At 40.9% G+C, this 26,716-nt stretch overlaps 1 protein-coding gene and 1 long non-coding RNA gene across 8 annotated transcripts in view; one reads left to right on the top strand and one right to left on the bottom strand.

Moving 5' to 3' along the window:
* Positions 1–1,312: 1,312 nt before the first annotated feature.
* The window catches only part of LOC138946368 (sodium/hydrogen exchanger 9-like), a 66,884-nt gene continuing 41,480 nt past the window's right edge, over positions 1,313–26,716 (top strand). For 5 of the 7 annotated variants that reach the window (XM_070317944.1, XM_070317946.1, XM_070317945.1 and 2 more), the window contains exons 1-14: positions 1,313–1,579; positions 5,542–5,774; positions 6,278–6,355; positions 6,722–6,798; positions 7,914–8,011; positions 8,574–8,679; positions 9,338–9,473; positions 10,484–10,589; positions 12,010–12,098; positions 17,764–17,877; positions 20,926–21,037; positions 22,632–22,785; positions 25,250–25,307; positions 26,112–26,186. In XM_070317944.1, coding sequence (XP_070174045.1) covers positions 1,333–1,579; positions 5,542–5,774; positions 6,278–6,355; positions 6,722–6,798; positions 7,914–8,011; positions 8,574–8,679; positions 9,338–9,473; positions 10,484–10,589; positions 12,010–12,098; positions 17,764–17,877; positions 20,926–21,037; positions 22,632–22,785; positions 25,250–25,307; positions 26,112–26,186 — 1,683 coding nt within the window. In that variant the 5' untranslated portion in view covers positions 1,313–1,332. The remainder of the gene's footprint in view (positions 1,580–5,541; positions 5,775–6,277; positions 6,356–6,721; positions 6,799–7,913; positions 8,012–8,573; positions 8,680–9,337; positions 9,474–10,483; positions 10,590–12,009; positions 12,099–17,763; positions 17,878–20,925; positions 21,038–22,631; positions 22,786–25,249; positions 25,308–26,111; positions 26,187–26,716) is intronic. The other 2 variants (XM_070317943.1, XM_070317942.1) reach the window with 1 other exon arrangement.
* LOC138946370 (uncharacterized) lies at positions 12,498–15,706 on the bottom strand. The gene is made up of 2 exons (XR_011449246.1): positions 14,992–15,706; positions 12,498–14,106 (listed from the first exon to the last, which is right to left on the bottom strand). It is a non-coding gene; the product is annotated as an uncharacterized lncRNA (long non-coding RNA).

The raw sequence follows: 26,716 nt of genomic DNA, 5'->3' as shown, positions 1-26,716 counted from the left end.
TGCAAAACTTATTCTGCATGATTTGAATAGGTCCACGGATGATAAACTAAAGCTCTTGAATTTCCTCCCCTTGAAAGATCAGTTGACGTTAAACAAGGCTGTGTTCATGTATAAAATTCTAAATGACGACTGTCCTAAATATTTGCAATCACATTTCAAACATGCCACAAAAAGATATGGGTCCCAAAAAATCATCCCTCCTATACCTCGCATAGACCTCTACAAATCGAGTTTAGCCTTCTCGGGAGCGTTTCTCTGGAACTCCTTACCCCAACAGATAAGAAATGCAACTTCAGTGAAAATGTTTAAGAGACAGTCACGTTCACACATCATTCGTGAATGAAATGTCTTGTTCGATTGTTATTTTGTTAAACATTTTGTACTAATGTTAACGGATGTGTAGCTGATCGGAGCAACTTATTCCTAAATGAAAGGTATAACTATGTCAATGTAATTTTGTAATTGTTTGAGTTCTCCTTATGTAATTCCTTAAATGCACATTGTGTTGCATTCTGTACAATGTATTTCTGTATTTTATATGATTGAATTTATATTTGTAATGTGCGTCTGTCTTTATGTGTTGTATAAAGGACAGGTTGGAAGAATAGGCTTTGCCTAAAACCTTTATCCTTTTGTAATAAAGTTCTGAGTCTGAGTCTGAGTCTGAGTCTCTCCAAGTCTCGAGTAAACTGTGACACCCACACCCATTCACACACAGTCAGACACACAGAAAAACACATAGACAAACTGACAGACAGACAGACAGACAGACAGACAGACAAAAAGACAAAAAGACAAAAAGACAGACATACACAAACAAACACACACACTCACACAGGAGTGGACAATACGCGGCGATGTTCAAGCAAGGGAGGCAATTTAAATATAACAAATGCTGAGAACTGCTTTGGTTATTTCCCTTCAACCAATGAAGTGATGCAAAGATAAAACTGGATCTTGAAGTAAATTTGTTATATCGCAAACATATAACAAAACAAAAACAAACAAACAAAGTCTGGTGAGGGTATGCCTGTGGCAGATCATAGATATATATTTTGTTAGTAGTATTTTGAAGCAATTGTGGTTTTTGTTTTATTATACATGTACGTACTAGTTAGCAATAGTGTTCAGATTTCTGTTGAGGCCCATGAACAATTTTGAGAGAGTTTCTTTACGTAATTTATAATCAATTATTTAGTGGCAACAAATCAAGCGCAAGAAACTTAGGAGTTACAATCAGTCAGACGCAATATCAGGGGAATTAACTTCGAGGAATAAAGAACGAACCGGAAGTTAAAGAAGGGGAGGGTGGTTTGCTCGAAGTGTCTAATCATGGCTGCGCTCTCTATGTTAGCCTGCTTCGTAGCAGTCTTGTTGTGTATACGAACCTCCAGGACGGACACTAAGGAGGATGAAATTAACCCTTCACAGAGCACGAGTGCTACTTCGCAACACCGAACCGACAGTTTAACAATTTTGATGTTGCTAGGCTTGCTGCTGCTTACAATTCTGACAGTTTGGCTCTTCAAGCACAGGCGGTTCCGTTTCGTTCATGAAACTGGTTTGTCCATGATATACGGTAAGTGTCTTGCAAAATTCTTTGCACGCGTGTGTTGTCAAAAAGAACAGCTTTAAAACTCTAGACTCGTTTGCACTATCGATTTGAAATTATCTGAGTTTGTTACTTTGTACAGCCTGGACGCTTTTCCCTGTGTTTTCAACAGGAAGGGTATTTTGATGCAGAAGAAATGTAGCTGATGTGCCCGAAAGGCAATATTTGATCTGATATGCCTAGTCGAATGAAAGGTAAAATATTGCCTTTCACATCATGTAAAACGTTTTCAGAACGGAGTGGCTTGGGAAACAACTAGTTCAGTTACACAGCCCCCATAGACTTGCACAGTCACCAGTGTGTCACATAATAGCTCTAGACTCTGGTTGTTTTGCCATCCAGAACAGTTAGCGTTTCATAGCTCATTGGTAAGTGAGCGGTTCATGAGGTCAAGAGTTCGAGCCCTGCCATCGTCTTTTTAATTTTTTAGTTAAATCGCACTTTAACCTTCTGCCCCCAAGTAATCAATCAATCAATCAATCAATATGAAGCTTATATACTATAGTGCGTATTCCGTGGGTACAGTTCTAAGCGCTTGTTGAAGAGTTGTCAACACAGGACTAACAAAAAAACTAACATCTTCAGACGAACACGAACCCTATCACACACTAGCAAACCCTGGTAAACATACAACAAACAACTGTTTAAAGTCATATGTACTCGATGACTATACACGCTAATTGCTTTACCAACAGCTGGAGACATGCTAAATTAAGTTCCCTGCAAAATATTGTGGTCTAGGACCCCTTCAATGTTGAGATATATATATATGTTAATTTTCATTTTGATCTGGATCGTCCTATTTATAGATTTGGCAACACATGTAACGTTGATGCAAGGGAGCTAACACCGCGGCTTTGTTGACATCCTCACTTTTTCAGAGGCTAGAACAAGCTGTAATGCATGTATTATGGTCCGCGCATGGTGACATATCGTCATTATATGGTCTTATGGTGCGTTTGACATCGATTGTGGGCAAACTACACTTTGTAAACACGGGAGCGCGTACATATGTCTTTAACAACAATGTACACATCAATAGCTAGGCCCAAACAAAATAATATTAAGGCACAAAGATAACATCTCTCACAGAGCACAGCACAAGAATGTCTTTTGGGGCACAACACATCACGTCGAACATGAAAGTCGCAGCCAGCTACGGGAAGAACTGAGTCTTCAACCTACTCTTGAACGCGTCAAGAGAGGGGCTCTGGCGAAGCTCAAGCGGCAGGGAGTTCCAGACGGAGGGGCCCGCGGAGGGAAATGCACGCTGACCAGCAGATGCGAGTTTCGAGCGAGGGATGTGGAGGCGGAGAGGGTCAGCAGCAGAACGAAGGGGACGGTCGGAGGGCTGGGTGTACAGGTCCAGGGAGGATTGAAGGTACTCGGGAGAAGAGTCGTTGAGACACTTGTAGACCAGAGTGGACAGTTTGTAGGAGATTCGGGTGTTGACAGGGAGCCAGTGCAAGGAGCGAAGTAGGGGGGTGATGTGGTCTCGCTTCGTCTTCCTCAACGTCAGCCTGGCAGCAGCGTTCTGGACTCATTGTAGGCCATGAATGGATGAGGCGGGGAGGCCAGCCAGAAGGGAGTTGCAGTAGTCCAGACAACTGAAGATGAGGGAGACAACCAGCTTGACACAGGCGTCGTGGGTGAGGTAGCGACGGATGGAGGCGATGCGTCGTAGGTGGAAAAAGCAGGTCTTGATGATGAAGGAGATGTGTGTCTGCATGGAGAGAGTGGAGTCGAGAAAGACGCCCAGGCTCTTGACAGCAGGGGAGAATGGAACAGTCGCGTCATCCAGCTGGAGGTTGGTCACAGTGAGGGAAGCAATCTTCTGTCGTGTTCCAACGAGAAGGGCCTCCGTCTTCTCACTGTTCAGTTTCAACTTGTTCTCAGTCATCCAGTTCAAAACCCTACTTTCCGTGTCTTATATTTTGTTCTCTTCTTGAAGTTCTTCTAGGTATTCCAAAGCGTTCGAGAGATTTATGAAAGACAAAATATTGCCAAAACGAAGCTCAGTCAGTCACTGGTTCCATTCCGTGTCAACCATCAATGAATCATTGAAATTTGAATGCATCTGCTGACAAAGCGGCATGAATCACAAAATAGTCCGGGAAGCAGCATTTAGCAACAAAATGGACGGGCACAGTGGACGAGACATCGGCCTCCTAATCCGAAGGTCGTGAGTTCAAATCACGGCCGCGGCTGCCTTGTGGTCTCTCTCTCTCTCTCTCTCTCTCTCTCTCTCTCTCTCTCTCTCTCTCTCTCTCTCTCTCTCTCTCTCTCTCTCTCTCTCTCTCTCTCTCTCTCTCTCTCTCTCTCTCCCTCCCTCTCTCTCTCTCTCTCTCTCTTTATCTCTCTCTCTCTCTTTATCTTTATCTCTCTCTCTCTCTTTATCTCTCTCTCTCTCTGCTGTAGAATGGACGCATTTAAACCACATGTCTCTCAATCCAGAAAAAACAAAGTATATGCTAATTACTACGCGTCAAAAACGACAAGTCATGTCGGAACCAAAGAAGTGCATTTCTGTTGATAGTCAGCTGATAAACGAGGTTAGTGAACACAAAATTTTGGGTGTAACTATTGACAACAATCTAACATGGGGCCCTCATGTAAGTAACTTATGTAAATCTACAGCAAAACAAGTTCATCAGTCTGCAAAGATTAAACATTTTCTAAAATTTTAATGCACGCAGAACATTTTTTCAAGCGCATGTGCAGTCTGGAATAGACTATGCATCAACCCTTTGGGATTCTGCAAGTGATGCAGCTTTAAGACCCCTAAAATCTTTGCACAGACGCGGAGTAAAAGTTGTTCTGCTGTAAAACAGCACCCTCTCTAATCATGACTACAAAAAAGCTGAAATTCTTCCACTATCATCCAGACTAGCGTTTAACAAGGCAAGGTTTATGCACAAAATAGTTCTTGGACATGTACCGTACTATTTAACTGAAAGAATATTATTAACTGAGACTTCATCAAGCCGCACAAAGAAACTAAATGTTCCCCTCCCTAGAATTGACTTGTATAAAACTAGTCTGGCATACTCAGGTCCATTTCTGTGGAATGTTTTACCAGTTTCTCTCAGACAGCCACTTTCTGTTGCCAGTTTTAGAAGACATACTTTTTTGTATATATATGCTTTCATCGTCGTGTGGCACTTAATGCCGCGATCAGGTACTGCTGTTTGATAACTACATGAAGATCTACTAATATAATCATTTCAGGTTTTTTTTGTTTTTTTTCCTCTTTGTCCGATTGAATAACCATGTTTTTATGTTTTTGTTTTGCTTCTTCTGCTTCAATATTATGCACTGCTTAGTTAATTCCCTCTTGGGCGAGGGCTGGATGAAAAAAGATCTTTGCTGTATCTACTCCATTACCCTCGAAAAATAAAGTTGGTTGGTTGGTTCGTTCGTTCGTTCTCTTTATCTCTCTCTCTTTCTCTTTATCTCTCTCTCTCTTTATCTCTCTCTCTCATTATCTCTCTCTCTCTTTATCTCTCTCTCTCTCTCTCTCTGACTCTCTCTCTCTCTCTCTCTCTCTCTTTATCTCTCTCTCTCTCTCTCTCTCTCTCTCTCTCTCTCTCTCTCTCTCTCTCTCTCTCTCTCTCTCTCTCCTTTAAACTGTTAATACTAATAGAATCCCAAAATCTAAGAAAATCAGGTCTTAAAAATGGAGGTGAATTTACAGAGGCTATGACTCTATGAGTATGAACAGAACATCTGAGAAAGGAGGGTCTTGACTCTTTGGGTGCAAGTCAATGAAACTTGGTAGTTAATTCTTCTAACGGATAGCTGCCTGAGGTATGACTAAAATGAGCCCCAGGGGCTCCGTGCACCTGGATTTGACAAGTTCAGTACCTTTAAAAGGGGGTTTCAACTTGTTGCAAATTCAAACTAAAGTTTATGTATCATTCCATTTCCAGGATTGATTGTTGGTGCCATTATTCGATACACCAGCAAACCGATGGACGTTTCGCGAGACTATGTCAGAGCTAAGATCATCAGTGAAAATCATTCCTACTATACCGACAATGCTCCCACAGCTCTGTACGTCAGCTTCTTTGCGAGGAACTCTTCAGCGGACCCCACCATACGGCAGTATGACTTGGGCGCGCCGGTGGATGAACCCATCACTGAGCCTCCTTTGGAAAGAACGGTATTTTGGGCTTTCATATATATATCCCACTGTCTGTGCATGCTTTCAGTTTCAAGTATGTGTGTGTGCGCCACAGTGTGTGTGTAAATACAATGAAAATTGCCACTAAACAAAATGTAAATAGTCTTTGGACCTGCAGAGTGTGCATGTGTGTGTGTGGTGTGTGCGTGTTTGAGCATTGTGTTATTGCGTTTTTAAATGTGTGTTTTTATATAGTTGTGTTAAAGATATAAACAAGCGTTCATTCTTTTGATTTGTTTGCGAAGACAAGTCAAATTTGGTTATCATGAGCAACGGATAATGTCATTCATCGGGGTAATAGCAGTTCCATATGGGGGTGGGGGCAGTTCTTGCTATTCTAATAGGGCCTGCACTCAGGTATAAGGGGGAGAGAAATAATGAAAAAACAAACATTGATGAACAGATCATTTATTATATAATTATATTGTTTATATATATGCAGACTGTATGTTATGTACAGCTTATTCTTGCTTTCTTTTCAGGTGACCTTTGACCCAGAAATATTTTTCAATGTGATGCTGCCTGTGATTATCTTTGAAGCAGGATATAGCATGAAAAGGGTATGTTTATGTTTCCTTGCTTGGTTTGATATCTCATTATCTGTATGGCTACGATATGTGTGCAGCTGTAAAGAATGTAATTTTACGGTACTCAGGTTTACAGGCTGTTGCTGTGCTGTTTGAAACTGCTGTCAAACAATTGTATAATGAAACATGCAGTCATGGAAATCAAATAAAGAATTTGATCTCTCTTGCAGTATACTTTGACGTATGAAAGAACGTCCTGATTGCAGGACAAGTATGGATCCGCGTTTTTGTTTTGTTTTGGTTTTTTGTAAAGAATATCTGAATGAATTGTTTAGATCAAAATTTGTTGATTTGTTTCCATTTCTGCTGTTTGCAAGATACTGTGATACATTGTTACAGAGACATTTCTTTCGGAACCTTGGGGCCATTCTGATGTATGCTGTGGTAGGAACCACAGCCTCTTGTTTAGTTGTTGGGTAAGTAACAAAACTTGTTCAAGTTCTGTTAGTGTTAGAATCACAAATGTTCTAGATGAAGCATTTTAGCAACTTCTGTGTTGAAATTGTTCCTTTTTACATTTAGTCAAGTTTTGACTAAATGTTTTAACATAGAGGGGGAATCGAGACAATGGTCATGGTGTCTGTGCGTGTGTGTGTGTGTGTGTGTCTGTGCGTGTCTGTGTGTGTAGAGCGATTCAGACTGAACTACTGGACCGATCTTTATGAAATTTGACATGAGAGTTCCTGGGAATGATATCCCCGGACGTTTTTTTCATTTTTTCGATAAATTTGATCTGAGAGAGAGAGAGAGAGATAAAAAGAGAGAGAGATGACGTCATATCCGGCTTTTTGTAAAAGTTGAGGCGGCATTGTCACACCCTCATTTTTCAATTGAATTGATTGAAATTTTGGCAAAGCAATCTTCGACGAAGGCCGGACTTTGGTATTGCATTTCAGCTTGGTGGCTTAAAAACTAATGAATGAGTTTGGTCATTAAAAATGGGAAACTTGTAATTAAAATTAATTTTTTTATTAAACGATCCAAAAACAAATTCATCTTATTCTTCATCATTTTCTGATTCCAAAAACATATACATATATGTTATATTTGGATTACAAACAAGCTCTGAAAATCAAAAATATGAAAATTATGATTAAAATTAATTTTCCGAAATCGATTTAAAAACAATTTCTTCTTATTCCTTGTCGGTCCCTGATTCCAAAAACATATAGATATGATATGTTTGGATTAAAAACAAACTCAGTAAGCTAAAAAGAATAGACATACAAAAAAGCGTGTTATCCTGCTCAGCGCGACCACTACCGCACTATTCTGCATGGCTTGTCAATTTCACTGCCTTTGCCACGAGCGGTGGACTGAGGAAACTACGAGTATGTGGTCTTGGTGTAAAAAGCAATGCGTTCAGTTTCATTCTGTGAGTTCGACAGCTTGACTAAATGTTATTTCGCCTTATGCGACTTGTTTAGTTTGTTTTATTAATTCCAAATGTCATTTGTAACAATCTCATTTCTGCAAAATTAAACCATAAAAAAACCATTGCAAAGTTTTTCCCCTTTGTTTGTGAATTCAGGGGTATCCTGTATGGAACGACCCGTTTGATGCACGACATTACTTTTAGTCTGAACGACTGCTTCTACTTTGGCGCAGTCATCTCAGCGACTGATCCAGGTCATTATTCAGCCTTGCAGCATGAATGTTTTTTTGCTTGTGTGTCTATGTCTTTGTGTGATTGTGTGTGTCTCTCTGTGTCTCTGTTAGCCAGTCTCTCTCTCTCCCTCTGTCTCTCTCTCTCTCTCTCTCTCTCTCTCTCTCTCTCTCTCTCTCTCTCTCTCTCTCTCTATATATATATATATATTTCTCTCTCTTTTTCTGTGTCGGTTGGGTTTTTTTTCATCCTGCCGGCAGTATTGGTGTGAAATTTGATGTGACACATTTGATAGTTTTGCATAAATGTGGTTTCAGTTTGTAAGTTCCCTGTTTCAAATTTGAACAATGCATGATGTTTCCTGGTCATAGATCATGTTTGGGTGAGGGGGGGGGGGGGGTAATACATTTTACTCTTCATGCGTGTGTGTGTGTGTGTGTGTGTGCATGTGTGTAAATACAAGGAAAGCTGCCACTGATCAAAATTCAAATATTTTTTGGACCTGCAGCTCGCGCATGTGTGTGTGTGCATACTGTTATTGTTGTTGTTGTATGTGCTAATGTCAGCAATTCTTTACTGTGACAGTGACGGTCTTGGCCCTGTTCAACGACCTGCACGTAGATGTGGATTTGTACGCCATAGTGTTTGGTGAGAGCGTTCTCAACGATGCAGTGGCAATTGTCTTGTCAGAGTAAGTCATGATGTCTGTGCTGGGGGGGGGGGGGGGGGGTGGGGAGGGGGGGGGGGGGGGGGAGGGGGGGGGGGGGGAGAGGGGGGCTGGCAACTCAGTTGGTAGACCACTGGACTTGTGATACTCAGGTCAAGGGTTCAAATTCCCGCTGAAAAACTGACAGCCGTTCAGAAATGTGGATTTTGATAAAAGTCAGGGTTTTAAATTGGGGTTTAGTGCGCTTTGAATCGGGCTTGTAATGGTGTTTTAAGAAGATAAGAAATAGAAGCAGATGACACACAAACAGGGGGTTAGGTTGTGTTGCTCACTGGTTTCAGGGAGGGTTCGATTGTATGTTGCTCCGCTTTTGATGAGACAATTATTTTATGAAAGAGGAAGTGGGTAAAAAGGGTTAGCAATTATATGGGTTTAAAAAAGATCTTGCGAATGACCTTGAAACTGTTTCTGGAGAGATGCATAAGTTATGCAGAAGGGGTCTTATTCGACCCAAAGTGGGTCTATTTCTGTAGATGCATTTCGTGGTTTTGTGTTTTTCCTGCATACAATCTTGTGTCCTGCACACTTGTATATATATATCTACAAGGTAGGCACATGCAGAGGCTTAGATCTCTTACTTTTGTTTGATGTTTTTCTTGGCATTGCTTTTTTTTTGTGCCAGGTCTGTGGAGGTGTATGGAGAACTGTCGTCGGACTCCTTCAACACAGAGGCTCTGTTCCAGTCTGTTGGAAAGTTTCTCGGCGTCTTTACGGGAGCCTTTGCCATCGGCAGTCTTTTTGGACTCTCCACTGCTTTTGTATCCTTCTTAATCTTCCATAAGTTTAGTAAACGGGATTTTCCACAAAATGGGTTCTTAAAGCGGCAATTTACAGGCCTGGGAATGATACGCCTTTCGTCATAAATACAACAAAGTCCTTTTCTAATTGTGTAAGAAAAGAGCCTCCGTGTGCCCTTAAAAATGCTTAAAACGCACCATTTTCCCGTCAGTACGCCCAAACCACTTTTACTCATTCCCAGGCCTGAATTTAGAATGGATGGTAATTGCTATGCTTGCCCATCTATACAATGAAGAACGAAAAAGAAAAAAGGAATGAACATTTTACTTTTGAAAGCTGGTTTCTGAACAAGTTTGATCTTGGCAATTTGGTGAGATCTGTTATTGCATTAGCTTGAACAAAGGAGGGACCCTATTTCAGTTTCTCTCCTGACAGTTACAGCTATGGTTTTCACAAAGCTCCACTTGTGAACAAGCACATTGATGGTATGCGACTGCAGAAAAAACCCTTTTGATTTCATCCGTTTTATACTTATCCAATTGCAGGGAAATTCAGGTCGCTTTCTCCCATTGGACAGCAGCAGCAGTAACAATAGTCACACTACCCAGTCGTGTGCATGTGTAAGTGTAATCAGCAAGACTGAACCCTTAGGGCTAATAGTCCTTTCCGTTTTTTGCCGGAAATCCAGTTTTTGAAAACGGTTAAAACCGAAATATCCAGTTCCTTAAAGTAAAATTTAGAAACAAATCTTTTTTTTTTTTTTAGTTTGGATGGTTGATGGAGGCAAAATGTGTATTACTTTATAATTTATTAACATACATTTTTGGTACCAGGAAAGGCTGTTCTTTGGCCCTGCCGCCGAGAACCCCCAGCCCTTCAGGTTTTTCCACATTTTTGAGGTGTTAGCTCTGAACCCTGTACCATTGGCAAAAAAAACAGTGTTGGCAATTGTGTTGCTGCTAAGATCAGATTGTAGTTGACAAGCAAATGACCTTCACGATGTCTAAATGACCTTGACCTTTTTGATCAGCTGACCAAGTTCACCAAGCTGAAGGACTTCCCTCTGCTTGAAACAGCTCTTTTCTTTCTCATGTCCTACGCCAGCTTCCAAGCTGCTGAGGCTGCTGAATTCACAGGTTTGTATCACATGTATTCAGTTACTGTTATCAATCAATCAATCAATATGAAGCTTATATCGCGCGTATTCCGTGGGTACAGTTCTAAGCGCAGGGATTTATTTTCTTAATTTTTTTATGCAATTTCTATCGCGCACATATTCAAGGCGCAGGGATTTATTTATGCCGTGTGAGATGGAATTTTTTACACAATACATCACGCATTCACATCGGCCAGCAGATCGCAGCCATTTCGGCGCATATCCTACTTTTCACGGCCTATTATTCCAAGTCACACGGGTATTTTGGTGGACATTTTTTATCTATGCCAATACAATTTTGCCAGGAAAGACCCTTTTGTCAATCGTGGGATCTTTAACGTGCACACCCCAATGTAGTGTACACGAAGGGACCTCGGTTTTTCGTCTCATCCGAAAGACTAGCACTTGAACCCACCACCTAGGTTAGGAAAAGGGGAAGAAAATTGCTAACGCCCGACGGGCGCTGTGGCGTGGTGGTAAGACGTCGGCCTCCAAAGCGGAAGGTCGAGGGTTCGAATCCCGGCCGCGGCCGCCTGGTGGGTTAAGTGTGGAGATTTTTCCGATCTCCCAGGTCAACTTATGTGCAGACCTGCTAGTGGCTTATCCCCCTTCGTGTGTACACGCAAGCACAAGACCAAGTGCGCACGAAAAAGATCCTGTAATCCATGTCAGAGTTCGGTGGGTTATAGAAACACGAAAATACCCAGCATGCTTCCTCCGAAAGCGGCGTATGGCTGCCTAAATGGCGGGGTAAAAACGGTCATACACGTAAAATTCCACTCGTGCAAAAACACGAGTGTACGTGGGAGTTTCAGCCCACGAACGCAGAAGAAGAAGAAAGAAGAAGAGCTAACGCCCTGACCCAGGGTCGAACTCGCAACCTCTCGCTTCCGAGCGCAAGTGCGTTACCACTCGGCCACCCAGTCCTGTATCACATGTATTCAGTTACTGTTACAGAGAGAGGACCCACCTCAGAAATTCTGACTAAAATTACGTCTTCGAGGGGGTGGGGAGGGGAGGGGAGGGGGGCCTAAAATTGAAATAAGTTTACAGAGGTTTTGAACAGAAAATCTGGAAGAACATTTTGTAATATGTATGGCTGTGCCTGCGTCCTTTGAATTGCATTATGATATTTTGAATTCTGAGAGAGTGAGTGGATGGATGAATTGTTATTTGATGTTACTGCTCACAATGATTAAAGGGGGGTGGGGGAGGGGGGGGGAGGGTCTGAAAGCTGGAATCTTAATTCCCCTGTGAAAAGTTAAATAGTTGCATTACTGCAATGAAGGGTACAAGATGCAATTCATTTTACGGGATACCAAGGAATATTTATGGCTGTTTCCTTTAGAAGAAAGTTTATAAATCAGTTTCTTTTCATTGTTGATGATTGTCTTTCACAGGTATTGTGGCTGTGCTATTCTGTGGAGTCACTCAGGCACATTATACCTACAACAACCTCTCTGCCGAATCCAAAGACAGAACAAAGAAGGTGAGGCCATAGCAGCCCTTTTAAAAATGACCATTTATTATTGGGATTCAGTCAAGAGGTGGCTTAGAGGTTTAGAATGAAACAGATTCTGTGATTCGTCAGATTAGCCCATACCAGAAGCCTATCATAATAGAAGCAGCTAAGTACTATTACCAGCAGTTGACACGCAATGATACATATGTCCTTTGGCCTTTCCTTGGGAATATCCATTACTAAAAATAGAACACGGTATTGTGGGAAAGCTGTTCAATGGCACTCATGCAGTACATGTATATGTACATAGGCATGAAAAGGAGTCTAAAACTGTGACATGCTCAGGAAAACTTTTAGCCTAAAAAGGAGACACACAAAGAAAGGCTAGACAAATCCAGTCACACTTATAAGCTCATAAACACACTATAAGTTCAAAAAGTAGTTTATTTTTAACAAACTAGTAAATTTAAATCCCGGCATATGTACATAACTTGTCACAACGTCACAAACTTCATTTAACCTTACAAGTGCACTATGACAGAAAATAAACATAACCCAAGCAAAAAACCCACATTAAATGACTTTAAATATCAAAACAACACCAAAAACAAAAATCTAACATTATTACACCCGACTAGAGCATTGTGTACATAACCGTCACATCATATCACAAAAATGCAACAAAAAAGGTGACAAAAGACGATTTCTGACCACTCAGTACAAAACACATGTAAAAGAGATAGACACCAGACAGCCACAGCAAGGAGAAATGTAATCACAGAGGATGAAAGGAATAACATCCTTTTTCACTTCATCCGTAAATAATTGCTAAAAAATCTAGATTAAAACAACAATTTAACCACACAGAATGAAACCAACATCAAATATAGTTAGAAATGCTTACAACTATGAAGTTAAAGTGGCAAACAAGCAAAATCCGGTTATAGGGGCTAGACAATTAAAAAAAACCAGCAGCAGTCAAACTTTGTTCATAACATCACAGCGTGACATAACCAAAACAGATACATTAAAACAAGAACATTCTGACCCAACAGGCAAACAAATGTATGGACATCTCCAAATAAATGAGAAGAACCCTTAAGAAGTAAAAGTTGTGGATGAAACCACCATAAATCCACTATACAGCAAAAGAAACCTATGTGTACATAACGGCACGCAAAGTCAGAGGATGAAAGTGCCCATATCAGCTAAAAATGGTGCCAAAATAACTGCAATCAACAAATCTGAGAAAGAAATTAGTAGCAAAGGGACACAGTTACCATTTTAAATCAAAAAACAAGATAACATATGTAGCAGGTAAGAGATAAGAGGGAAAAATACATTGTACATAACGCCACACTGAGACACCTAGGATTCTGAGTGATGTATCTTAAACAGATGCACACCTACAAAGGCAGAAATTATAAGAAAACAAATGACACACAGAAGGTACAAATAAAAAAGCAACTAGCAGCCCTGGAACATAAATTCAGATCATCATCAGAAAATGCAAGAAAAATGAGAATGTGTACATAACATTACAACAGGAGATTATCTTTCATGCATTGAGTGCTGGTGAGTACTGCTCACTTAGATTTTGTCAGTTGGGAAATGATCACTGTTTATCAACAGACATAGGAACAAGAATACATGAAAAAGTATATAAGTGTAATATGATTGTGAAATAAGTTATCAATTCTGAAGATGGTTAAAACAGGATGTGTAAATAAAAATCTTGAAGCTCACAAAAAAAGTCTGGTCTCAGCCATAAGTCTCATGTAGGCTATGCCTCCAGAAAGATTTAGCAGCAAACATGTAAATAAAAGCCCAGTGTTCAAGGGACATCATGTAGCTGTCCTCCTTGAAGACTCGCAGGATGTTGCACACGGGTATACAAAAAAAAACCAAAAAAAAATAAATAAATAAAATAAAATAAAAAATAAATAAATAAAAAAAAATAAAAACCATTTTCTCTTCCCACAGCCCAATTCCTCAGGAAGACCTCCCAGGCTCCCTCAGCAGTAGCTTTTGTGATCTGAAAGAAAAAACGATTTGCAATTATAGATGCATGTATAGTTTCTGAAATGCTTGCTATAATGTTTGGATTTTACACTATCTGCTATCATCACAGCAAAACGATATGATGTGACGTTATGAACATTTTCAGGGTCATAAAAACAGCTGAATGCAGTCATCTACTGCTCAGCTTTTAATTCTTTTAGCAAAAAAGAACAAGATTTGATCGTAGTAGAGGACTCTCTACTGCACAGCCTTCAGAACAAGATTTCAATAACGTGTACATAATGTCACACGTCACCCAGACAAGCTATCTCGAACTAAAGGCGTGTGAAGTTATGTACACGCAGTCATGGAAGAAAACACGAATCCCACAGAGAAAAGTCTGAATCTCATAACTCGGTCATTTACAAAGAACAACAAAAAAATGAACCACAAGTCTGAAAGAACGAAAATCAAAGAAAATCATTGATAAAAATGGTAAATATTCCGCGCCTAGCCCGAAGACAGTAATCTCATGATGTGACGTTATGAACATCGCACCGTACTTTCTCAACCGATTTCCTAGCCCGTCAGAAAGTCCCTTTCAACGCAGGAACAAAAGAAATCAACATAGTAATGTTGTCCACCTATTTGTACAAAGATTCTATTTGTATTAGCTTAACCATGCATCGTACGTTATCCGTCACGACAACAGCTTCGTATCTGAACAATCAAAATAAAATTTCTTCATTGTGCGTCAGATCGGAGACTTCGTTTAGCGCGCGATATTTTCGACTTGCACTCAACCATCGTTACAAACAAACAAAACACGTCTCAAACAGCAATATGACTTACAAAATTGATAAAACTTACCATCATTGTGTACATAACACATTTCAAAGAATCACGACAAAACACTTACCTCCTGTGTTCTCTTATTTCTCGTTCGTTTCAAACGCAGACTTCTTCAAATGAAACTACGATCGCATGGCTGGAAGTCAGTAAACAAAGTTTGTTCACACCCCTTGTAGAAACGAGTCCATGCGCGGAAGAAAATATAGTACATAACTAACGCGTCACGACGCATCACGCAGTTGGCCGAAAAACCTTTCCCGTACCGCTGTTTATCATTGGATTCGTGTTTTAAACTTATTTTCACACAGAAGAATGATTTTTCATCGAAAATCAACAAAAACTTTGTTGTTCTAAAAGTTGAGAATGAATGTTGGCTCATTAATACACTCGGCCGGAAAATCACGACAGAGAACGATGTACATTCTAGCCTATGGTAATCTTCCGGTAAGCTCGACTCGGCAAATTTCGGGGCACTTCAAACTTTGCAAGGGAAAGACCGACCATTTCAGAATAGAATCTCCGTATTTTTTCTATATTTTGGACAGTGATCTGACAGTATGGGAAAGTTTGCCGAGCACACTGTACTAGGTGTCACAGAATTGCAACAGATCACCGTCAATAATCACCAACAAAACATCGATTATATTCCGCACACGTGAACCACACGCTACGGAGTCATGTCCGAGCCGAGAAAAATACCTTCTTCGTCAATGCTCTTCATGTTCACGATTTTAAATAAAAAAGAAGCATCAACAAGAGACCTTTTTCGGAGGTTGTATCACTTTTTCTGACTCGACGCCATTTTGTGCCCGTGACCATATTCGATTTTCAATACACGACTCAAAATCTTTGGGATAAATCAAAATGAAAATAATACAAGCATATAGAAAACAAGAAAAAGTTGAAACCGTTTGGAATGAAGCAAATGAATAAAATATAAGAATTACAAGTTCAGAAAAAAATAAAAATAAAATTGCCTTCGAAGCGAATCGAACCTGGGACCACAAAAGTAAGCACTAGCAGTCAATCGGAGACTCTACCGACTAAGCTATTTTGTCGCACTGTAGTGGAGGGAGATTTTAACTTCAAATATTACACTTGAGTTCTCGAGCGTGGCGACGACTTGGTGAATCGAGTTTCCGAGTCTCTCCATTCGTATTTGTGTACTGTTCTCCATATCTCAGTGTTCGGGGCTAGTTCAGTAACTGACCCTACTCTCCCGGTCACTTCGTATAAGTTTGGAAAGCAATATCAAGTTGCGATAATTTCAAGCGAGACCGACATTATTGATACAAAATGCATTGACCAATCGCCGAAAGGCGCATGAAAGGATATCCCAAAATCCTCTATTCTCGATGACATACTTAGGAGTTAGTTCGAGAGAACGACAATCATATAAAAGGAAGGAAGTGGTTAAAAACGGGCGTCGATAGAGCCAATGAACAATGTTATCTACTTGTAGTATTTCATCCACATGTGCCCAAACTCATTAAAACATTCTTGTCTTTAATTCTAAAAGTACATCACCCACAGGACCTTCTTCTTCTTCTTCTTCGTTCATGGGCTTAGACTCCCACGTTCACTCATGTTTTTAGCACAAGTGGATTTTTCCGTGTATGACTGTTTTTACCCCGCCATTCAGGCAGCCATACGCCGATTTCGCGGGAGGCATGCTGGGTATTTTCGTGTTTCTATAACCCACCGAACTCTGACATGGATTACAGGATCTTTTCCGTGTGCACTTGGTCTTATGCTTGCATGTACACACGAAGGGGGTTAAGTCACTAGCAGGTCTGCACATAAGTTGACCTGGGAGATCGGAAAAATATCCACTTTTAACCCACCAGGCGGCAGCGACCGGGATTCGAACTCACGACCTCCCGATTAGGAGGCCGACGTCTTACCACTGCGCCCGTCACCCACAGGATCTATTGAAAACCTGCTGGGAAAGCGCATTGACACACTCAACTATAAGTCTCTGCCAGCCCAAAGTGCTGTCAAAACACTGAGGCCATCAATTGCTCCTTGTGGAGCAGATGATGGACACTTTGTGAGCAGAGTTGGAATTTTTTCATGAATTAATTTTGTAGCTCTGACATCCTTATCAACGTGAAAAATTATCTCAACAATAATTCCCAACTCTGTACAGGGTTGAGCAGCCAAGCTGTAGATTTGTAATGTGTCGAAGTAAAAAGAGACCCCCCGCGGGTTAGGGGGAAGAATTTACCCGATGCTCCCCAGCATGTCGTAAGAGGCGACTAACGGATTCGGTTTCTCTTTTTACCCTTGTTAAGTGTTTCTTGTATAGAATATAGTCAATGTTTGTAAAGATTTTAGTCAAGCAGTATGTACGAAATGTTAAGTCCTTTGTACTGGAAACTTGCATTCTCCCAGTAAGGTCATATATTGTACTACGTTGCAAGCCCCTGGAGCAATTTTTTGATTAGTGCTTTTGTGAACAAGAAACAATTAAAAAGTGGCTCTATCCCATCCCCCCCCCTTTCCCAGTCGCGATATAACCCTTTGTGGTTGAAAACGACGTTAAACACCAAATAAATAAAGAAAGTAAAAACACTAGATGTTCTTACCCTCAACCCAGTGTAACACAATGGACAGATCTGGAGTTGTTTTACACGATTGGTCATGTGAAAAGTGAAGACTTATGTTTTACAGTTTCTTTGCTCCGTTTTTTAAAAAATTTTCTTTATGTGTATTTGTGTGCCAGTCCCGTCTGTCTGTTTATGTGTTTTTGTGAAAAAGAGAGCTTTCATTTTGAATGAGTTTGTCTCCAAAAGACTTCTCACTAATTGTCTGTGCTTATGAATTCTTCTGTTTTTAGCTGTTTGAGCTGGCGAACTTCCTGGCAGAGAATTTTGTGTTCTTGTACATTGGAGTGTCTGTGTTCACGCTGCAACCACTGCAGTGGCATCTCGGCTTCATCCTCTCTTCATTCGTATCCTTTTGGATTTAAATGTGCATGGTTTGGAGTAAATCATGATAGCTAGATGCAATGAGGGTATTGAATGCAAGTGTGATCAAATGCAAACACAGTCAGTTGCTTGTTTGAAAGAAACTTGTGCAAAATATATATATATATATATATCAAGAGGAGAACTTTATCCTGAAGGGAGTTACAGGGAAATAATCTTGTCTTTTTCCAAAGAGATAGTTTATGATTCTATTTTTACGAGAACCATTTTTTGACTCACATGCGTAGCAAAAGTGAGTCTATGTACTCACCCGAGTCGTCCGTCCGTCCGTCCGTCCGTCCGTCCGGACGTCCGGACGTCCGTCCGTCCGGACGTCCGTCCGGAAAACTTTAACGTTGGATATTTCTTGGACACTATTCAGTCTATCAGTACCAAATTTGGCAAGATGGTGTATGATGACAAGGCCCCAAAAAACATACATAGCATCTTGACCTTGCTTCAAGGTCAAGGTCGCAGGGGCCATAAATGTTGCCTTAAAACCAGCTATTTTTCACATTTTTCCCATTTTCTCTGAAGTTTTTGAGATTGAATACCTCACCTATATATGATATATAGGGCAAAGTAAGCCCCATCTTTTGATACCAGTTTGGTTTACCTTGCTTCAAGGTCAAGGTCACAGGAGCTCTTCAAAGTTGGATTGTATACATATTTTGAAGTGACCTTGACCCTGAACTATGGAAGATAACTGTTTCAAACTTAAAAATTATGTGGGGCACATGTTATGCTTTCATCATGAGACACATTTGGTCACATATGATCAAGGTCAAGGTCACTTTGACCCTTATGAAATGTGACCAAAATAAGGTAGTGAACCACTAAAAGTGACCATATCTCATGGTAGAAAGAGCCAATAAGCACCATTGTACTTCCTATGTCTTGAATTAACAGCTTTGTGTTGCATGACCTTGACCCAAGGTCAAGGTCACATGTATTTTGGTAGGAAAAATGTGTAAAGCATGTGAGTCGTATGGGCTTTGCCCTTCTTGTTTTTATAAAGGCTAACAGATTTGAATTTTTTTTTTTCAGAGCGATAAATCTATCTTTACAAACACTTCTTTTTTTTAAAAGGCTGAACAGATTGTAGTGGTAATAAGGTATCTAGGGAAATGGTAATAATTATACTTAATAAGTTAGTACAGTAAAGGGTATGCTCTCACTCACAAATTGTCTGCTTCGTGCTCTGTATATAATCCACACACATAACAATGTACATGTAGGTAACCAAACAGATTTTCATGATTTTTTTTTTTTAATTCAATTTGAACACAACAATTAGCAGGGGATCTTCACGTTAATTGAAAGAGATTTTGAATGAAGAAATATATGTGTTCTGTTAAAAAAACAAAAACATGTTCTTCTCAGAACTTTTAAAGCCAAATGTAGTTTCGGTGAAAGATACGCATTGCATTCATGAGTGAAAAGTCAGATGAACAGCTTTCTTTAATGATTGTTGGTTTTTGAGTCACTTGAGAAAATGTGACTCTATGTAATCGGTCAGTGTTAGTCTGTCCGGCCGGCCGGCCGGCCATCCGGCCGGCCGTCCGTAGACACCACCTTAACGTTGGACTTTTCTCGGAAACTATCAAAGCGATCGGGCTCATATTTTGTTTAGTCGTGACCTCCAATGACCTCTACACTTTAACGATGGTTTCGTTGACCTTTGACCTTTTTCAAGGTCACAGGTCAGCGTCAAAGGAAAAATTAGACATTTTATATCTTTGACAAAGTTCATCGGATGTGATTGAAACTTTGTAGGATTATTCTTTACATCAAAGTATTTACATCTGTAGCCTTTTACGAACGTTATCAGAAAAACAAGGGAGATAACTAGCCTTTTCTGTTCGGCAACACACAACTTAACGTTGGGCTTTTCTCGGAAACTATAAAAGTGACCGGGCTCAAATTTTATGTGAACGTGACTCATTGTGTTGTGAATAGCAATTTCTTCCTGTCCATCTGATGCCTCATATAATATTCAGAACTGCGAAAGTGACTCGATCGAGCGTTTGCTCTTCTTGTTATTTTTAATATCTGCCTATGTGACTTAAAGACCTCAGTAACTAATTAGCGCTGAAGTGGTTGGAGGACTATTTTCCTAGAGAAGATAATCGAACCAAGCTCTCTGGTTTGAGAAGATTATAACTGACCATTGTTAAAAAGTCTTCATGCCTTCTTCTTCTTCTTCTGCGTTCGTGGGCTGAAACTCCCCCGTACACTCGTGTTTTTGCACGAGTGGATTTTTACATGTATGACCGTTTTTACCCCGCCATTTAGGCAGCCATATGTCACTTTCGGAGGAAGCATGCTGGGTATTTTTGTGTTTCTATAACCCACCGGACTCTGACATGGATTACAGGATCTTTTACGTGCGCACTTGGTCTTGTGCTTGCGTGTGCACACGAAGGGGGGTAAGCCACTAGCAGATCTGCACATAAGTTGACTCGGGAGATCAGAAAAATCTCCACACTTAACCCACCAGGCGGCCGCGGCCGAGATTCGAACTCACGACCTTCCGATTAAGAGGCCGACGTCTTACCACCCCGCCACAGCGTCCGTCTAGTCATCATGCCAACCTTAAGTGGTCATTGAAGTTAAACTCTCCCATAACTAGTCTTTCTTGCATGGGTGTTACTCTTCCGGCTTTTGCCGGATTTCCGGTTTTTGAAAAAATCTGAAGCCGGAAATTCCGGTTTTCCGGGTTTTCAAAAAAAACAAAAAAAAAAAAGCTTCGTTTTGCTAAGTTGAAATAACGAGCAGCGGTTCCGATCCGACTTTTGACACCGGTTCGCGTGCTTTCTCGGTTCGCTCCCTTGGATTTGCCGCCATCTTGCTTATTATGATTTGGTTTCGTCGGTGTCCAGAAACTTTCTTTCAAACTTGAGCATTTTGGACCCCTGCCTTTCAGGTTTTTTGATTTTTCCCAGTAACACCCATGTTCTTGTCATTTGAATCTTGGTTTTGGAATGTTAGCCGTCTATCTGTGCCGGCTTTGTTCCTTGACCAGTGGACAGCTGGCAATCGTTGTGGGCCGTTTCATCAATATCTACCCTTTGTCTTTCCTTCTCAACCTCGGCCGAAGCAACAAGATCAGGCCCAATTTTCAGCACATGATGATGTTCTCTGGTAAGGTTTTGCTCTGTTTGGTTTTCTCGCTCACACACATGCACACACACATACACACAGACACATGCATGCCTGCATGCATGTACGTACGCACATTCAATCACTCACTCACTCACTCACTCACCCACACTCACTCTCACACACACACACACACACACACACACACACACACACACATGCACACACACACACACACACACACACACACACACACAGACATACACACTGTGACACACACACACACACATATACTGTGACGCACACACACACACACACATACTGTGACACACACATGCACATACAGTGACACTCAAATGCACACATACATGCATACTCACTTTCTGACTCACACACACACACACATGCACCCATGAGCTGGAATTTGTTGCGTAGCTTGGCACTGAGTGCATGACATTTGTAGCACACACAAAATTTGATTATTATTAGCTTCAACAGAAGAGGCGATACACCAGGGACACTTTAAATCCCGTATCTTCAGTGTCAATATTGCCATCCACTGAGTTATTGTCGATCTGGTCCCGATCGACTTATTGGATTGTTGCACTTACGAGACAAAGCGAAAATACTCCATGAAGATTGGTTAAGAATCACATAGACATAGTTGGGTCCCTCTTACAGTTAAGACCCCCTTTTAAGACTTCAAAGAACGTGAGAAAACCAGGTCTTAAAAAGGAGCTCAGCGAGTCTTAAACATGGAGCTAAATTTACAATGAACAGACTATCTGAACAAGCAAGGCCGTTAAAAGGAGGAAGTTCTAAATGGGGGGGGGGGGGGGGGGGGGTCGGTCTCAAAGGCGGGTTTCCTCTGTATTACAGTCCAGTTTATGAAATGACATACCTGGAGATACACATGCCTCTTGCTGTTAATGATAGGATTATAATTAAAATTCTAGATTTTAGTCAAGCAGTATGTAAGAAATGTTAAGTCCTTTGTACTGGAAACTTGCATTCTCCCAGTAAGGTCATATATTGTACTACGTTGCAAGCCCCTGGAGCAATTTTTTGATTAGTTCTTTTGTGAACAAGAAACAATTAACAAGTGGCTCTATCCCATCCCCCCCTTTCCCCGTCGCGATATAACCTTGAACGGTTGAAAACGACGTTAAACACCAAATAAAGATCTAGATTTGGCAAAATTCCGTTTATCGTGGCAGTGACATTTTTCACAGACAGTGAGTGAGTGACAACAGTAATAATAATAATAAAACATCCTTTTATAGCGCTATTCACCGCCAAATGGCAGTCTCATGGCGCTTTACATCAGACATTAAAATTCAACATTTTACATATATATATATAAAGTTTCCTCGTAAGAAATAACATACAAGCATTAAAAAAATTCATAGACAACGACCACTTATAGTTATATAAGATAATCTAGAAAAACTGTTTTTTAAAAAGATGAAAAATACGTGAGACATAGTTACACATAAAAAGTCTGACAATAAAACAGAACTTACATAAAAACGTACAGATGTAAACCAGAATGAAGATGTAACACAGACTGTGGGGCAACAAATTAAACAACTAACAACAGGCATACTGTATTATAACAGTGACATCTTTCTGACAGGCTTGCGAGGAGCAGTGGCCTTTGCTTTAGCCATCCGCAACACAGAGACAGAGGCGCACCAACACATGGCGTCCGCTACCTTGATGATTGTCATTGTCACCGTCATTCTGTGTGGGGGCTTTACTACTCCTATGCTGCAGTGGTTACAGATAAGGTGGGTATATATATATATATGTGTGGAGATCATGGATAGTTTAGAATGTGAGTGGTTTTGTGTGTGTGTGTGTGTGTGTGTGTGTGTACAGGGCGGGGTGGTAGAACTCCTATGCTGCAGTGGTTACAGATAAGGTGTGTTCATATATATGTCACGGTAGATATAGCTCAGTTGGTAGCGCGCTGGATTTGTATTCAGTTGGCCGCTGTCAGCGTGAGTTCGATCCCAGGTTCGGCGGAAATTTATTTCACAGAGTCAACTTTGTGTGCAGACTCTCTTCGGTGTCCGAACCTCCCCCCGTGTACACTACATTGGGTGTGCACGTTAAAGATCCCACGATTGACAAAAGAGTCTTTCCTGGCAAAATTGCTTAGGCACAGTTAATAATTGTCTACCTATATACCCGTGTGACTTGGAATAATAGGCCGTGAAAGGTAAATATGCGCCGAAATGGCTGCAATCTACTGGCCGTATAAAATTTCATCTCACACGGCATCACTGCAGAGCGCCTAGAACTGTACCCACGGAATATGCGCGATATAAGACTCATTGATTGATTGATTGATTGATAGAGACGAAGATCTGGTAGAAACGTCGTTTCTACCGGTAGAGACGAGGATCGTCGTTTCTACCGGTAGAAACGACGATCGGAGTTTCTACCGGTAGAAACGACGTTTCTACCAGTAGAGACGACGATCGGAGTTTCTACCGGTAGAAACGACGATCGGAATAAAACGTTTGTGTGTGTGTGCAATGTAGGTGATTTTGTCAATTATGAACACAGTTCTATCTTACCGGAATGAACTCATTTTTAACGTTGTTTACAGAGCACGTGCTTTTGTGGGAAATGTATTGAGAATGTCAGCAAATATTATTCACCTACTACAACTGCCTTCCCTGACCAGACGAAGACAGCAATCACAACTTTTTTTTCCTTCAGAGTGAACACAATTCGTGAAATATCTCTGTCAGTTTGACTTCTGAAAACAGTATTCCACAGACCTTCAACATTATTATAGCCGGCTATTTTAATTGTTGCTAAAGATTGTTGACAATGGAACAAAAAGAAGAGTTCTACAAATTGGTAAGGCTTCACATTGATAGCCTTGATTCAACCAAAAGAGACTCGTTTACGATAACACAAGACAAGTACACACTGGCTATATCTGCGAGAGAGAGTTCCCTTGTGTATTATTTTTGCTATATGAGTTGACTTTTACCAGCTGTTTTAAAGACTTGTGTATTATTTGTGCTATGTGAGGGGACTTTTACCAGCTGTTTTAAAGACTTGTGTATTATTTGTGCTATATGAGTTGACTTTTACCAGCTGTTTTAAAGACTTGTGTATTATTTGTGCTATGTGAGGTGACTTTTACCAGCTGTTTTAAAGACTTGTGTATTACTATATGAGTTGACTTTTACCAGCTGTTTTAAAGACTTGTGTATTATTTGTGCTATGTGAGGTGACTTTTACCAGCTGTTTTAAAGACTTGTGTATTATTTGTGCTATGTGAGGTGACTTTTACCAGCTGTTTTAAAGACTTGTGTATCATTTGTGCTATGTGAGGGGACTTTTACCAGCTGTTTTAAAGACTCTTGTGTATTATTTGTGCTATGTGAGGGGACTTTTACCAGCGGTTTTAATGACAAGATCAAAGTTTCTCTCGCTTTCAACTCGCAACCATCTGTTTTAAAAACTCTTGTGTATTATTTCTTCGTTTCTACCGGTAGAAACGACGATCGTCATCTGTACTGGTAGAAACGTCGTTTCTACCGGTAGAAACGTCGTTTCTACCGGTAGAAACGTCGTTTCTACCGGTAGAAACGACGATCCTCGTCTCTACAGGTAGAAACGACGTTTCTACCAGATCTTCGTCTCTACCGTGACATATATATATATAAACAGTGGTACCTCTGTCTAAAGACTTTGAAAATATAATCGAAATTCGGTCGTTATATGGAGGGATTTAGGGGACGTAATAATTATGGAGATGAGAAATACTAAGACAAAGGATAACAAAATTCGTCAGAGAAAAGTTGGTCGTAATATTGAGGGACCCTTAAAAGGGAGGTACCACTGTATATATATATATGTGTGGAGATCATGGGTAGTTCAGAATGTTTGTGGGTTTTGTGTATGTGTGTGAGGGGGGGGGGGGGGGGTTGAACTCATATGCTGCAGTGGTACCAGATAAGGCGGGTTTATATATGGTCATGGCTCAGGAAAGGAGTCAAATTTGTGGGACAATTTTGTCAAAAATATAACCCTTGGAATATTCTGCATTTTTCAGTCCAGTAAAGCTTATTCATCTGTTTAGTTGTTGGTGGGCAATGAGAATGATTTTTTTTTTCATAGCTGAGGAATGAGCTTGGGGAGCTTAAATTGGTTGGGTCATTGAAAGGGAGTTCCACTATGCAACATGTCAGTAATGTGTGTGGTTTTTCCTCTGTTTTATGATGACAGAGTGGGCGTTGAAGAGGATGCTCCAGGTCAGATGAACCAACTAGCCTCAGTGAGAAATGTGAGTCGGATATTTCCTGTGTCACCATGTGGCTCGCCAAATATATTGATTCATTCATTCTTTTTTTTTTTTTTTTGCCCATTGCTTTACCAATTGTTGTTAATTTTTCTTCAAGTTTTTGGATGTATGGTGTGTGTGTGTGTGTGTGTGTGTGGTGTGTGGTGTGTGGTGTGTGTGTGTGTGTGGATTTAGAGACTTTGAGCTGCATTTGTGGCCAGTTGTAATTTCAGTAATGTTACTTCTTTTTATTTTTCTCCTTCGTTTTACCTCCTTCTCTTACCTTTTTAAATTATTCCTCCGTGTGAGGAGGGAAGGCTGGAGGAGGGGAAAAGCTTTGACTCGTTTGAGATCTGGTGGTTGGGTTTTGCCAGTTTTGAGATTCATCTAACATTAGTTAAAATGTATGATTGGAGGAGGTTCAGATGGATAATGAATTCAACCCCGATGACTTTAATACCTCTTCTTACGCATTGTCGTGGTTGTGCTGGTTGACATTCAAGAACAATAAATGATGGGGACAGGGAATGCTTGGGGATATGCAAACTGTTGTATGTTATATTTATGGTTGTGGAAGGGTTGAAAATGATGGGGTTGGTGATGGTCTACTGTTAACTAATTGAACTTAATTACTTACCACAGCATGCGTTCTACTCTGGAATGTATGAATGGTACTGTCAGCTCCTCTTCAGTTGACAAACCAGCGTCATTGGCTTAATCATTCACCCAGTAAATCATCAAAAAAATTGACTTTTGAAATCCAATGAAGAACCATCCAATTAACATATGGGGAAAATACTAACGCAGGCCATGACAGGGCAGCCGCAGTACAGCTCAATGGACGGAGCATCTGGCGGCCAGCCATCGTCTGCCTCGCCTCCGGTTGGTTTGTTGTGGGGGTTGTCGCCACTTTAGTGTGGATTCCTGCGTCGTTGTTCTTTCCTCATTGCCCTACCTGTTTTGTGCACGGTTTCGGTTCTGTTGTGTTCCCTTCTGGTTTTGATGTCAGCCGAGCCTTGAATCTGCTTGAGGGATGTCCAGGCTTCAGATCTCGCTAGATGCTAAAAAGAGATGTTTGCTTTCTCACTGGACTTACAACTACCGTAAAATTCCTAGCAAACGCCCACCCCCCACTTTTGGCTAAAAGTTGTGCAGAGGGGTCACTACCTAGCAAACGCCCACCCCCCACTTTTGGCTAAAAGTTGTGCAGAGGGGTCACTACCTAGCAAACGCCCACCCCCCACTTTTGGCTAAAAGTTGTGCAGAGGGGTCACTACCTAGCAAACGCCCACCCCCCACTTTTGGCTAAAAGTTGTGCAGAGGGGTCACTACCCAGCAAACGCCCACCCCCCACTTTTGGCCAAAAGTTGTGCAGAGGGGTCACTACCTAGCAAACGCCCACCCCCCACTTT

The sequence above is a fragment of the Littorina saxatilis genome, linkage group LG13 (genome assembly GCF_037325665.1).
Source record: "Littorina saxatilis isolate snail1 linkage group LG13, US_GU_Lsax_2.0, whole genome shotgun sequence".
NCBI classification, from domain to species: domain Eukaryota; kingdom Metazoa; phylum Mollusca; class Gastropoda; order Littorinimorpha; family Littorinidae; genus Littorina; species Littorina saxatilis.
Note: the sequence above shows the minus strand (reverse complement) of the source record. Positions and strands in the feature narration are given on the sequence as shown.